Consider the following 15,462-nt stretch of genomic DNA (forward strand, 5'->3'; position numbering starts at 1 on the left):
GCCCTCCTGCCTTGACACACTTTCAGGGATGCCCTGAGCCCAGGCTCCTCATCACTCACTGTCCTCCAAGTCACTCCCAACTGCTGTGCTGCAGATGGAGGTTCCCACGTCTCACTGACTGAGCAGCATGACCTGCCTCCTGATGCTGAGTTACTCAGGGAATACTTCACCATCTCTTACATCCCAGAGACCACATTTAGCAACAGCACTGCAGGATCTGCCCTGTCCCACGTGTCTGTGTTGTAGCTACACCCAACCCGGCACAGCAGAGATGCTGCCACAATTGACAGGAACCACAGCCCTCTGCCATCCACCCTGCTGGACCTCACTGCTCAGCTTCACATCCTCTCAACACTGCTGTGTGAGCTGGGCTGGTGATGAGCAGCAAACCCCCCTGCCAAAGCTTGGCCTCACCAGCTGAGCAGTGGATCACTGCCCAGGGAGAGCTGATAAGCAGCACTAATTGGTAGCCTCAGTTCATTCTGAGATAGGAAAATATGCTGCATGAATCACCAGGTGTTTATAGCAACAGCACAGGAGGATACTTGCTTGCTTTTTCTTTCTCTGTCCTCTTTCTTCATTTCTGGTCTGTTTTAGAAACACTGTTCAGCAGAAGCTGCCTCATCCATATGCATGAAGCTTTTCTCAGGCTCACACAGAAACACCATTTCTGTATCACTCAGGTTCTGTATGGATGGGAGCCAGGTTATTCCCTTAACATTGCACCAGGTAAGCAGAGACCATAGGTCAGCAGGCAAAAGTCAGTGAAAACCATTGCGCTAATGGTTCACAAGCTAAAGTGCATGTTTACCTTTGGTGGAAAGTCCCTGCACTAACGGGTTGGACCCCTGGTGTTGCAATAAGGGAGCAGCCTTTCTGTTCACAGGACACACAGTTGAATAGATGGGACACTCATTTCACACAGGAAAAATGGAAACACAAACCCTCCCTGCACTGCCTTAGTAACTGAAAAAAGGAGCTCTAATGATTCAGGCTGTAAAACAGAGAGTGGTGTAATGAAATTTGAAGTTAACCCTAAACAATGCAGGCTGGTGTGGCACATGGGTGGTAGTACAGCTCTGTTCCTACTGCAAAACACCCAGCTGTTATCAATACCCTCTGCCATGCTGGTGGGGCACGTCAGGACAGGTCTGTCATAGAATCATGGAATCGCAGACTGGTTTGGGTTGGAAAGGACCTGAAGATCATTCAGTTCCAACCCCCTGCCATGGGCAGGGACACCTCACACTAAACCATGTCACCCAAGGCTCTGTCCAACATGGCCTTGAACACTGCCAGGGATGAAGCATTTACCACTTCTCTGGGCAACCTGTGCCAGTGCCTCACCACCCTCACAGTAAAGAACTTCCTCTTTATATCCAATCTAAACTTCCCCTGTTTAAGTTTTAACCCATCACCCCTTGTCCTATCACTACAGTCCCTGATGAAGAGTCCCTCTCTGGCATTCTTGTAGGCCCCCTTCAGATACTGGAAGGCTGCTCCCTATGAAGAAGCTCAAGAGAAACAGCTAAAGGTATAAATCAGTGAATGAAATCTCTTTGTGGCTATTCCTACCCCAATTTGTTCAACATTATATCCTCATCTCCACACCTTGCCTTTCCTGCCATTCCCTGTGGCCTGGCCTACAACCATGTCCTAGCAGAGAGCCAAGGCTGAGGGCAGAACAACATGGGGAAGTTTACATTGCAGCTTCCCCTTGCTGCTGGGAAACTCCTCCTCTCTGTGCTGACTTACGTGTGAAGGTAAACACAGGGCATTGATTACACTGCTTTTATTTACAGTCCACTTACAGCATTAAAAATACCGACCTCGTTTTCATTTGTGACACTTAGAAGCAATACAGCGTGGTCTGCTGAGACATGCAAACCCCTTCATTCAAAAAAGGCAAAGAAAGCAAATGAGCAGCACTTTTTACCATATAAGTCAACTCCTTGATTACAAAACCAGTATCAAAACTATACTGATATTATAGAAAGATCTGTAACACACAGAAAGTGCTAGCAGGAAAATCACTGACTGCTACCACAAAAGACTGATAGAAAAAAATACCCCAAAACCCCAAACTCCACAGAATTCTGAAGGCCCACAAGCCCCATTGTTCCTGGGTCATCCATACAATCATATACAGGGTTTATATCCCTAGAGGGTCTTCATTGCACCACTGAGCTGAGCCATCTGCTGTTGGCATCTCTAGCTACAACATCCACACATAGAAATGAAGATGGAGCTGGCAGGATTTTTGGTCCCATTCTTATACAGAATGGTTGTACATTCTTATACCAAAGGCTGTATGCAGTTCTTTTCAGATGCATCTGATAATCTGGGTTTTTCTTTTCCTGGTGAACACCATAGAAACTGAGTGTTCTTATGCCCCAGCTTCCAGAATCAGGTATGTCAGATACAAACTGTTCTCAGTAAAAATAATACATTCGGATTTCACAGCAGCAGAGAAAAAGCTTAAAACACCAATCACAGAGAACTTTTAATGCCCCTGGATCAGAAAACAAACACATCTCATTTCCTTTCTGCATTTTTAGGTCAGTTTTAACATTTAACGGCTCATGATGCCCAGTGTTTGGAATCAACAATAGTGATGCAGCAAAGCTCTCCATGTCTTAGGCCATAGTCCATTTATAGCCAAGTATATTTTTAATATACTCATAATCTTAACCCACCAAAACAACCTCAGAAAACCAAAGACTGCCTTTTCCTGACCCCTTGTTATCTGCTTCCTCCACTGCTTTGACAACTCCTCTCACCGGCCACACTCTGATCTCCACCTCCCCATCCTCTATTTTCCTGCATTTCTCTTTCCCTCACCTACTTGCTTTCCCCCCGTCCTTGGCTCCCTTCCACACACAGCACAAAGCTCTAGAAAACCAGCTCCTGTCCCAAAACAAACTTCAGCTCCATTAGTGGAAGATTATTTCCTAATCCTTGTATTTCTTTGACTCGATCTGATTTAATGCCGTATTTGCAGAGAAGAGCGCTCAGTCCTGGGTCTCCTCAGGGCTGGTGGAGAGGCTGGGGCCATTTGTCCAAGAGGTTTCTCAGATGCAGGGCTGAGATTAACCCTAAGTGGCCTCATGTCCTTGCTGATGGGGCTGCACTAGCGGACGAAGGATGCCACTTGAGCTGCCACTCCAAAGGGAGCAGAATAAGCCGATGCTAATCCTTGCAGGCCGACCACCAAGTAGCGGCATCCCTTCTGCAGAGCTTTGCCGACGTTCTGTGGAGAGAAAGGGGATAAAACCCCCAGAAATTAGAGGAAATACCTTCACATAAAGTCATTCTGACCCAGAAAATCAACTTCTCCCCCAGCTAATGAGGGCTTGAGCACAGAGCAACATTCACCATCTATTTTTATATAGGAATACACACCCACAGAGCACAGTGTAACCGAGCGGATGCAGCCTCCACAGGAAGCCAGGCTTCATCGTGGGCTTCTAGTCAAGAACAAAATTAGCTGAAATTCACACCTAGTTTATAGGAGTATGTGTTTCACACACACACACATGTGCTAAGTATGTGGGCACATAGGCTGTTAAAACTGGTGCTGAGCAAGAAGGCAGTAAAACACTGAGAATACTTCTATGGGAATTTCATAGAATCCCAAACTGGTTTGGATTGGGAGGGACCTTAAAGCTCACCCAGTTCCAACCCCCCTGCCATGGGCAAGGACACCTTCCACTAGAACAAGGTCAGAAGGAGAAATCCTGCTTTGGATTCTTATTGCTTTTTGTCAAAAAGACTTTTATTTTTTGGTCAAAATGAGAATGTTTTGAGCCACTTTCACACCTATACACATTTAAGAACTCATCTGTGTACTGCATTAGAGAGAACTTGCTACAGATTATTTAAACTAAAAACTTAATCTAATTCTAATTTCACTCTTGTTTGTGCTCACACAGTTGGTCATGACGGAATTAATACAACGTGGTTAGCTTGGGGGGACTATCAGCACAGTAACCCTTTATGGTTGAGTGGGACTAGATCAAAATCATTCCCTGCAATACGGAAAACGCTGAAACAGAGGATATTATTTTAAATAGGTGAAATCCAGTCTATATCTACTATATGCTTAGGATTCTTCCCTGTGAGGGTGCTGAGGCGCTGGCACAGGGTGCCCAGAGATGTTGTGGCTGCCCCATCCCCGGCTGTGGTCAAGGCCAGGTTGGATGGGGCTTGGAGCACCCTGCTCTAGTGGGAGATGTCCCTACCTGTGGCAGGGGGTTGGAACTGGACCAGCCTTAAGGCTCTGCACTGTGAGCAGCTCACCTTCAGGTGTTGGTCTTCACTGCCAAAGCCAAAGTGGCCAGCCTTTCCCTTGGGGATGTCGTCTGAGTGATATGAAAGGGAATACGCAGTGTCCAAGAACTGCACCATGTGTGTGACATCAGAATCACCGTGTTGGAAACTTGAAGTATCAAATCCATCATGAAAGAAGGAAATACTCTGTTCCTCTGTAGGAAACAGTGGAGCAGCTCATGACTGTGCTGTCAACTGTAGCAGTACCTTTGCTAGGCTATCTGGCCTTTTCTGCATGTCAGACATAGCTGGCATATCTTTACCAAAATCATCATTTCCTTAAGGAATGCAGTAGAAAGTCACGTCTCGTACTGACAGCTGTGATCTCTCCGACAGGAAAAGATTCCCGACAGCAGACAGTTTTTTCCTGCTAACACAGACATTATTTTTTGCTACAAACACCCAAAACATACCTGAGCTGTACTGAAGAGACATGAATGAGAGAAAAATAACCAAATTCTGCCAAATGGCACTTCAGCAACCAAAGGCACCCACCTTTCAGGGGCAAAAAAAGCTGTAAACCACCAGGCTGCCAGAATTCTGACTGTCCCACAGGAAAGCAAAAGAACAATTCTGACCCAAAATAGCTGTTACACAATGAAAAACATGTCGCTTTTTCCTCTTAACCCGTGCTAGTGATTCTGAGGAGCCACTTAGAAGGTAAAACGGCAAAGGCATGCACCGGAGGGGTGGTAGTACCCTGTCTTGCAGCCCCTTAAGAAAGCAGGCCAAACAGCTGGAAGTTTTAAGGAACAGTGTCAAAACAGTGACGCCGAAGGAAATACGGGACAAAGGCAAAATACCCGTCACATGGATCGGCTTAGTGCCGTTTTGAGTGCGGAACAGCAGATTTCCTCCTCTTTGAACCTGGCGGGGGCCGAAGTCCTGCCCTCCCCAGCAAGAGCAAGACCAGGAGCGGGCTGACACCCGCCTCAGCGCTGAACACCGGCACCTAAAAGCCCTGAAGGACAAGGCACGGAGAAGCCGGTGCCGCTGCCCGCCGCTCTGCCCTCACCTTGCCGTACTTCTTGAGCCGCTTCCCGTAGTGCCGCTTGCCGGGGGCCCGCGGCGGCCGCAGCGGCTCGTAGGGATCGGGCAGGAGGGCGAAGCGCACCTTCCTGCGGCCAGCGCCTTCTTCCTTATCCTTATCCTTCTTCTCCTCCTCCTCGGGGGCCCCCGCGCCGCTCCCCGCCGCCTCCTCCTCCTCCTCCTCGCCACCGGGCAGGATGCTGACCTGGTCGTCGCCGGTGCCGCGGCGGGAGAAGCGGCTCCGCGCTTTGTCGCCCAGCCGCGCTCCCACCGTCATAGTGCTGCTGGTGCTGGTGCTGGTGGTGCTGGTGCTGGTGCTGCCGCCCCGTCTGCGCCCAGCGCTTCCCCCACCGCAGGTGGGGCCGGAGGCGGCCGCTGCCCCCTCCCCGGGGCGGGACGGCTGCGGGAGGAGGCGAGCAAATCCCCGCAGTGCCCGTGGATACCGGTAACGTGGGACCCGCCGCGATCGACGGCGGGGGAAGCGTGGGCCCAAAGCTGCCTTCTCAAGGGGAGGTGTTGTGCCCACATGCGGGGCAGGCGGACGGCCCCTCCACGTTTAACTGGCTGCAGTTTAACTGCTGAGCTTCCCATGAGGCGTTTGTGGAGGTGGGGTAGAGCACAAAAAGCGAAATTGTATAGGGAGGATGTAATCTATTAAGCCAGGTGGTGTATTTATCAACACAGATGCTTCAGGTGCATTAAGGGGACAGACTGGTCCTTTACTGCGGATTTTAGGATCATGGAATCAACTGGGTTGAAAAGACCTTTAAGATCATTGAGTTCAACTGTTCCCCAGCACTTCCAATGCCACCACTAACCCATGTCACTGAGGGGCTCATCTACACAGTGTGTGAGCATTTCCAGGGGCGGTGACTCCAGCACTGCCCTGGGCAGTCTGTTCCAATGCCTGAGCACCCTTTGGGGAAGGAACTGTTCCTCACCTCCAGTCTAAACCTCCCTAAATATTTTCCCTATCGAGGAACAAAGCCTTGAATCCGTGTCTCTCCAAGACCCGCCCTTAACATTCAGCAAGTGAATCCTGCACCCAACATGGTCATTGGCCCCAAGGCTGGGTGTCACCATTGTCACAGCTCCAGCAGGAAAGCTGTGTGAGCAAGAGCCTGGTCAGTCCTCTGAAGGGTGGGGATATGAGCCAAGTCTCAGGCCTGTCGCTATGTGAAAAGTGCTCTATCCCTTCCCCTGGTTTGTCTTAAACACATTAATGCTTATTTCCAAAAGGCTGAGGTGGAGACCTAAACCCAGGACAGGATAACTGGTCCCAAACAGACTCCTACCATGGTCCATGCATGGCCCTTGGAGCTTGTTCTTCTTCTGGGCTCTGGTGCCTGTCTCTGAGCTACCCAGTTCTCTTCCCCAACTCAAGGAGCCAGATGCTGAGCTTGCCTTTGTCCTGGAGCTGCAGGGCTCTCCTAAACACTGCAGACAGTGAAACAGAGGTGACACCAAAGGTCCTGTCCCAAACACCTATTCTAACAGTAATGGCATGGTGTAGGAGTTCCATTTTGCCTGCTCTGATATGTTGCTGTAGATTTTAATGTGCCACTTTCTAAGATAGTTTGAGGGATGAAGTAATTGCTTGATGCTGATCAAGTAGCAGCATCAAGAAATAAAGTACCAGCTGTTTAATGCTGAATTTTGCCAATTACAACCTCAAGCTACCTTGAGAAGTGGTAAACTCTTTTTCTGGGGCTTTGAAAAGTGCTTAGGTCAAGGTTTCCTATTTATAGACCCATTACTGAATGTACTCTTTGTCCCCAAGCAAGAAGCACAGAGATAGTGAAAGATAATCTGTTTTCTCACCAGGGGCAGCTCTTCCTCCACAGCCTGGGTTTGTACCTAGTACCTCTCAGATGCATGACGCTGGGTATCAAAAGGCTCACGTCTGACAGCTCATGGAATGTAACCAGCACTGGAACACTCCAGCATTAACGACACCACTTGATTCACAAGGAGTGAACGTTTGTAGTCCTTCCCTTGACCTATGTTCATGTTAATGTTTGAGATCCCTTTTCATGCACTCCAATTTAGTTAGTTTGGAACTGTCTGTATACCCTAAAGAAAGAAATGAAGCAAAACCCCAACCCAAACCAGCGGAACCATGCACTAGTCTAACTGCTGACCCCCAAACACCCCCGAGAAATGCTGCCAAGGAATTACAACCAACTGCATAAGTCCTCTGTAGACCCAAGGCATTCCTTCCCCTCCCTGGAGCTGTGGAACATGACTTGGTGTTTTAACTGTCTGTCAGCTTTGGCAAGTTAATGCCACACTGATCCCCTCCCACATGACAGTCGAAATGCATTTGGATCCAAATGTTCTCATCCCACTCTTACCCCCAGAGTAACTTAGACATAACAGGTACCTAACAAGACTGTTACTGAGGGACCCAAGAACACCCCAGGCATTGAGGGTTCACTAATAGCCCACTGATTTCTATACCAAGTGTGCTCTACTTGCCAATAAACCCACCAGTTCTGAAACCTGGATCTTCCCATCTTATTCCTGCCAGGAACAGGAGGTTTGGGAAGCCAAATGATGCCTTTGGGTGCAGCTACACCATTCACAACTCATGCTCATGCTGAAGAGAGCAGAGAGCATAAGGTGGGGCAGAGCTTGTCTTCCAACAATGGAAGGCAGAAGGCGAGCAGGGCTGGGGAATCAGGGAAGTTCACGCAGTTGGCCATTACTGGAAATAATGCCATTAAACTGGCACTTTAGGTATCATGTTTCATATGAGCGCTGAACTGAAACACAACCTCCATCCTCTGGAAATGGTACCTGTGTTTTGGGGAATACGAACACATCTCTGGTCCCATGAAGCACTGAAGCTCAGTGCCAATCTAGGGCAGAGTCAGCTGGGTAAAACCACGGCTCAGGAAGCCACCCTGAGCCCTTAATCTACCCTCTCACAGCATGACCTATATTTTTGAAATTGCCTGAAAGGCAAAGGGTTTTGTTCCAGGACTAAGTTTATACATGATCTTGGATTAACAGTGGTGTATTTTCAAAGATAATTGAACATGGGATGGAGTATTGGGTGACATGGTTTAGTGCAAAGCATCCCTGCCCATGGCAGGGGGTTGGAACTGGATGATCTTAAAAGTCCTTTCCAACCCAAACCATTCTATGATTCTATGATTCATGGACCCCTTACCCTGTCTTTCCCACTGAGAGGTACTAAACCACACTGCAGGACCCCAGAACCAATGCAACACTAACCCTAAATTCACAGCGTTGAAGACAAAGCCTGTACCCCTTGAGCCTATTTTGCTCCCTGCAGTAATCACTGCGGTTTTATAAAGGGCAACCAACAAGTAGTTTAGTATGAGAACTGTTCAAGTAAGTTTTAATAGAGTGCACCAGTGAATCAAGATGACTTGCATCAGATTTTGTTTCAATGAACATCAGATAAAAAAAGAAAAAGAAAAGGGGCTACAGTTCTTTCTTTCCAAACACCACCCTTTTTTCTAAGGCAACAATACACGTCCATTTCAGAACATAACCGTTACATAGGAAAGCTACATCACAGTACAGCATGTAAAGTCCATCTCGGTCAAGAAGCCATTAGAGAATGGCACATTTACTACACTTACAGCCTTCTAACTTAGGGTTACAGAGTTTACCACAGAGGGTTTTTTTTTATTCTTTTAATTTTTTTTTTTTAGTTTTTATTATTTTAAAGTGACAGTTTCTTAATGAACTTTCTATTCTTCACAAGAGTGTGCAGATGGGGCCCTTACCTTGATATTACAGTAATTACGACATTAAATAACATTGCACAACCAACCTCTATGGTTAATTCAGTACAAAATAACAAGTATTAAAATGTACCAGTACTAGTGGTTTTACATAGTTTATAATCATTAATTATGAAGGAAAAAAATGTGTGGGGTTGTCTTTTTTTTCTTCTTTACCATAGGCAAGTGCCTAATTACAAAGCTGCACATTACAGGCATAATGATGTGGAATAAATACAAGAAATCTGGTAAAATATTAAACACAAACAGGTTACATGGGAACAAACTGTACAACCACGAAAGCATAAATCAACAATTTATCATTATAAACAATGTATGTTTAGCTGTAAAATATCCTGTGGAATTGCATGTACTCTTTGGAGGGGGGGCACATGTTCCAAAAGCCAAGCTAATTCCTGAGGTGGTATTATTAACTGAAACAATTGGTCAACACTTCAGATTATCTTGTGCTATTAAACAGTCCCAATATTAATATATTTCCATAAAATGGAATTTATAGTATTCTGAAGGCAGCAAAAAACAAGTGATACTTTACACCATGAGACTCAAATAAATCATTATGGTTCTCCATTGTGGTGCTACACTGGTTGATGGGACATGGGAGTAAGCACTGTAACTTACAGACAGAACATCACTTACACTTGGTTTCTGTTCCCCCACAATTCTGAGCTGGCCCAAGGCAGAACAAAGGATTTTAACTGTAAGTGCCAACACTGTAAACATGTTTGTAGTTTGTTTGTTTTTCAACTAACCACCACCCGATAACAAGGGTAATAAGAGCCTAAGATAAGCAGGAACAGTCTAGTGTAGAACAAAAGCTGGTTGTTCATCAGCTTTGGGTTCACATCATGAACAATCTTTAAATAATTAAAAACGGTCATGCTACAGTTGTCAAAACTATTTTTGTGCATCTGACTCAGGAGAGAAGTTGTTTAAAAAACACATGACAGAGGTAAGACTTATAAAAACCACCAAAAATGTAAATGATAGGGAAGAACTTTTCCAACTCAAAGCATCAAACATACATTTCTGTGCAGAAATCTAGACAACTATACAAGATCTGAATTTAAGCAGTCATCTTTTTATTATACAACTCTATGAACATAAAATGAACAGAATGCTCTATATACTTACCTGTACATGTGAACATAACTTCTTTAGCTACAGTTATTTAATATAGGTCATACTGGATTTAACTTTACAATTCTGAATAACTATGTATAACCTTATTGCAATAAGGGCAATTTCTACATGGGGAGTTTCACAGGCCAATCACATTAGGCGTAACCAGTACATTCAAAGTGTAGATCATGTATGAATCTTCCCTGATCCCAAAAAATTTAGGTTCTCTTTACAGCTTAAGCTCGTTCGCTATCTTGGATGCAATGTTCTTAAATGCGATAGAAGTCCCCGATATTCTTTTGAAGCGAACTCCATTGAGCGACAACCGCGGCAGTTTGCAGACTTCCATCTCCCACTGAACAAGGCTATCTTGTCGTGCATCACCGTGAACACAGAAGAGCAAAAACCTCTCTTTTTGTTCGTAATCACAGTTATTAGCATCTAACACTTTCCGAATCTCTCTCATCATATCGTTAGGGTCCATAGAACTAGTGGTCTTCATACTCCACGTGAACCGCAAGGAACGTGGCTTGGAATCCTTGCTATCCTCCTTCTCTCTGTCTTTTGGCTCCCCAGAAGCACTCCTGGAAGAAGTGACATACAGAACAGTCAAGAATAAAAGCCATACAACCAAGAGATAGAAGAGAAATACAGTTCTTGAGCAAGGGTTTCTAAACTGCCATTGCCCCACAGTCACACACAAGCCAATTCAAAGGTTTTGATGGACAGGACACTGTTGGAACAGTCGTGCACCATCTCGGGCACACACGTGTGCTGCAGTGCAGCACTGGGAGCTGCTACCAGTGCTGAGTAGCACTGAAGCAGCTCCCAGTGGTGGCACACAAGCAAAGCAAGTTTGAAAACCCCTGCTCTAAAACGTTCTGATGACATGTGCAATGGTAACTGCAGCGGACACACGTTACTCCATACTGCTCCAAAGAAAGTGGAATCTATGTAAAAGCATGACTGAAGTTCTGCTGATTTCATGATCTGGAGCATGCCATACACCGACAGAACTGAAGTTGAGAGAGACAATCCTGAAGCAGAAATCATACTGTAAAAGCAGCAGAGGAAGAAATCCCACCCTGCGATTCACAAGAGTTCAGTTAATTCCCTCCCCTCTTTCCTTCCTTTCCCTCCTTTTTGCATTTATTATGTATTTTTGACCCCTCTCTCTGTAAAAATATCTTATAACAAAGTGCTTTAACAGATTAAGCAAAATTTTTGGCTGTAATTTGGTTGTAAACAGCTTGCTTGTCAATCAGTTGAGGACATAGCCTGTGGCTTTTTCATGGAAGAAACACTGACACAAAGTAATTTTGTTGACACAATGACACGGACAAAATTTCAAAGGATTAATTTTCAACCAAGGTTCTTTTATTTATTCAATTGCAGAAAGCATTTGGAGAAACAGCACTAATTATTTAAAAGTAACAGCCAACTGTTTCTATTCTTGTTCCAGGTACTTCAGATGCCTGATGCCCCCCATCCATGACTGGGGAAAGGTGCTGTTCTCATTTGATAGTCTACAAACTGTCACTATTCAGAGAGGAGTCAAAACAAGCATTTTTAATTTGACTTTCAGTGTGATCCCCAAGAACCCACATCAGTGTTAAGCGACAGAGCATGGCAGGAAGAAGATCTCAAAGACTTTTAGCCCAAAACAGACACTGTAGGATGACAAAAAGTAGAGGAAGCTAAAGAATGAAAGCAAGAGCTGAAAGCAATTTCACACTTCATTTGAACAGTTGATTAATCTCTTTTTTCCCATTCCACATCAAGAATTTGACAGCTAATAAACTTTGAATTGAAAAGGGCTAATGTAAATAAAATGTATTGTGTATTACACAATGAAGCCTGTTAAAAATGTGCTGCCTTTTTTTGTTGTTTAAATAAAGGCTTTCTGTTTTGACATCTAAGTCAATACTTTCCATAAGTGACCAGTTTAGGATGCAAACTACAATGCCTGTTCATTAGAGAGCATCAAAATAAAAAGTTATGCATTGTGCTAAGCACACCAAAAATGCAGAACCAAATGCTGAAATATGGCAAAAGAGCAGATATACTGGAAAATGAGCATATGAAGGAATGCTTTAGTAGTAAGAAAGCAGATACAGATTTGTGTATAGCGGTTGCCATACAAATTCAGTACTTAGCAGTCACCACCCTTTTTGTCTCTGAATGTCACTTATTTCTCCATGTGAAGTGACATTCATTTCACAGGGACTAAAGGTGTTTACTTCTGGTTAACAGCAGCTTTAATAATGAACACAGTAAGCAACTATAGTAAAAATGCAGTATTAAATAGGTATACACACACAGACACAAAGTATACTATATTTCCCACTGAAACCAAAAGTAAACACCATTAAATATTTGTAAGCCAAAACATGATTCTAAATGCCTAAATAACTGGTCAACTCCTACAGGGGGCTTTACTGTTCACGGGAATATACTTAAATAGAAGTTTTATATCAAATACTTCGCAACGGATAAAGGCCTTCACCAAAACCCCCTCCCCCCCCCCATATAAAAAGCATTTTTGAAATGCAGATTACTTAAACACTATTCTATTTTACATCCTGATTAACTCTTGAAGACATCACTTAAACCTTGATGCGAAAGACCTAGGAGCGAAGTATTAATAGTGACTCCTCACCTTGAGGTGTCAGTTCTGCCACTGGCTTCGCCTTCACTTGGATCCCTCAAAACAAAGTTAAGGTTGAGATTCAATGATAAGGGTGAAAAATAAAAGTTAAGAAAGCCTACATCTAGAACAATGTTAAACAGCTACTGATCAAAAAAGAGAAAAATCAGTATAATTATGTCAAGCCTAACATTGTTTAATAGTGTTTTTCCCACAGCTGTAATTTTAACTTCCCTTTATGACACCTTCATTTCTTGCAGCTCTGACATGTAATGGTTTATTTATCTATTTTTTAAATCGATGGTAATATCAACACGTTATTCTTAACCTACTGCAGACAGAGACCAACGGCCACATGTCATTCCAGCAAGCACACAGAATCAAGGCCATCTGGGGTGGGGGGTGCTCCACTCTGCACCCTTCTGGCCAAGCCTTTACACCTCAGTCCTGAGAGCACAGGGAAGTGCCCTTGCTTAGGCACACTCAAATAATTAAAGGTAAGATATGCCCAAGAGTTTGTGAGATCAAATGTTTGGAGCCCAGTTGAGATTTCTCATTTACTTCAACATCTACTTATCTTTAAGCAAATCAGCTATTACATTGGCTTTGGTAAGATTACTGGTGAGCTTGAGGTTAAACATGGTTTGTTTCTTCTTTTTCCTCATTTTGGTGAATTAGAACTGTAAAAAGGAACTGTTCTGTATTATGCCCTTTTAGTCTGACTCAACTTGAAAAACTGTGTGTAAGCCACCTAGGTATGTTCCTAGTGCTGCTGTACGAACATTTTAGCACACAATTTCAGCTACTAATTTAATACCTTCGAAACACAAATACTTTAATAAATAACATCAGAGAAGCATCATTTGACATAAACCACTGATGCAAAATACATCAATACCCTATTCGTTAAGCATTCTCATTATGGATTTATTTTATATACTTACCAGAAAAGGCATTTAACCTTTGCCAAAAGATAATAAAAGTCTTTCATGACACCTTCTATTCAAAGTATGCTTTAAACCATTATTTCCTGAGCAGCACACAAGTTAACAGGCATGCAGTTACGTGATCCAACTAAAGAACAGCAACCCCTGAACCTCCACCCAAAGTCTCAAAACAACCCCCACTTTACAGAAATAAAACCACAACAAAACACCAAACCCTCCATCACCACCAGCAACGAAGCACCCAAAGCCCTTACTAGGCCTTCATTATAGCAAAACACATTTTTAGCAGTATAAGGCATAATAGGAAATTATATAAAATGTTCTATAGTAAAGATAATGTTAAGACATCAATTTACAGTATGTTAATTCTAAATACACAGTTTACAGTATTATTTTAACATTGCAGTATAACATAATGAAAATATTAATTCTTTGATCTGACTCATCAAAACAATTCAAGATACCATTCCTTGCAAACAACAATGAGCTGTAATGCAAAAAAACAGCCTGTGCTCTTGAAATTGGTTAGGTAAGTAACAGAAAATACCTTTTTTCCCATTAAGAAATGTACCCTGACAACACAGAGACTAATGTTGCTGTAACTTTTGTTTCTTGTTTTAAACCGCAGAGCAAATTCTTCCCCCCCCTCCCCTCCCCTCCCCTCCCCATGTAAAGTGCTAGAGATACCAATAATGGAGGATCATAGTCCTGTATCTTCAGGTTTCTGAAAAAAGAAAATAATTCACATACTTCTTTTGGTTTTTCTTTTTAGTTCATCATAAGAGGTATTGCTTAAACATACAGTGAGGCACCAGGTGCTCACCAGGTTAAATCCATTTTATAAGGAAAACACTGAATTTCTAGCTTTCTCTCTTCCTTTGTAGTATCACCTTACACAACTCATATTTTACTTAAATTTGCAACTACTATCTTAACCTAGGTTTCAATTTTTATATCTATATATTATATATATACACACACAGACAAATGACAATTCAGTACATAACAGCACAATTCTGCAAAGGAAAGTGAGGTTTACAAGACATAGTTCTGTTGTAAAACTGACAATAATGCATATAGATAATGTCCATAAGTAGGCTTAAGAATTATACGTAAATCACTGTTAGAAAGGGGCAAACTGAAAATTAAATCCCATTTTGGGAAAGCTGTTGGGACTGCGAAGTCAACAGTCACTTAATATTAAACTATGTATTTGAAAATCCTTCCCAGCACTTCTTACAATATTATTACTGTTAGCATCATCACGGGAATGACCGCAGGTCCAGGGTGTGTGGGTTTTCTTCTTTCAGAATCCTGAACTTGCTTTTGAAGAAGCTGGTAACATGATATGAGAGGCTGCATGACACTGAAATATTAGTATTTCCAGACATCCAGACTTCTGCCCACTTCTACACTTCTCATTTACTCACATATTTTAGAAGTCCCTGAAATAATTTGTTAATAACTCTTCCCTCTAAGCATGGCAATGAAATAGTTGTAAATAAAGCCCTTGCAACAAAGTGCATCCAGTTAAAATATTGTTAACATTAAATAATGACTCATTTTTAAGTCACTGCTTTCAGTATTTAAGTTCATTTCATTTTAACTT

The 15,462-nt window shown here is 43.4% G+C and overlaps 2 protein-coding genes across 10 annotated transcripts in view; both read right to left on the bottom strand.

Annotated features, from left to right (window-relative positions):
* Positions 1–1,779: 1,779 nt before the first annotated feature.
* CUNH1orf115 (chromosome unknown C1orf115 homolog) lies at positions 1,780–5,639 on the bottom strand. Its single transcript, XM_061365170.1, has 2 exons — positions 5,345–5,639; positions 1,780–3,250 (listed from the first exon to the last, which is right to left on the bottom strand). The coding sequence occupies exons 1-2, from the start codon at positions 5,633–5,635 to the stop codon at positions 3,131–3,133; spliced, it is 411 nt and encodes a 136-aa protein (XP_061221154.1). The 5' UTR covers positions 5,636–5,639; the 3' UTR covers positions 1,780–3,130.
* A 3,632-nt stretch (positions 5,640–9,271) lies between these two features.
* MARK1 (microtubule affinity regulating kinase 1) overlaps positions 9,272–15,462 on the bottom strand; it is a 58,332-nt gene continuing 52,141 nt past the window's right edge. For 5 of the 9 annotated variants that reach the window (XM_061365203.1, XM_061365197.1, XM_061365188.1 and 2 more), the window contains 2 exons: positions 12,919–12,963; positions 9,272–10,843 (listed from right to left, as the gene is read on the bottom strand). In XM_061365203.1, the coding sequence (XP_061221187.1) occupies positions 10,489–10,843; positions 12,919–12,963 (400 nt within the window). In that variant the 3' untranslated portion in view covers positions 9,272–10,488. Of the gene's footprint in view, positions 10,844–12,918; positions 12,964–14,778; positions 15,210–15,462 lie in introns of those variants that run through there. The other 4 variants (XM_061365219.1, XM_061365213.1, XM_061365240.1 and 1 more) reach the window with 3 other exon arrangements.

The sequence above is a fragment of the Neopsephotus bourkii genome, unplaced genomic scaffold, assembly GCF_033783945.1.
Source record: "Neopsephotus bourkii isolate Nb327-2 ecotype Australia unplaced genomic scaffold, CSIRO-AGI_Nbou_v1 NB_114, whole genome shotgun sequence".
Lineage (NCBI taxonomy): Eukaryota > Metazoa > Chordata > Aves > Psittaciformes > Psittacidae > Neopsephotus > Neopsephotus bourkii.

Excerpts from the sequence above, each read along its gene's own strand:
- CUNH1orf115 (XM_061365170.1), bottom strand. The coding sequence starts at position 5,635 with ATGACGGTGGGAGCGCGGCTGGGCGACAAAGCGCGGAGCCGCTTCTCC. Across the intron at positions 3,251-5,344 it reads GGCTCAAGAAGTACGGCAAG|AACGTCGGCAAAGCTCTGCA; the intron begins GTGAGGGCAGAG and ends TTCTCTCCACAG.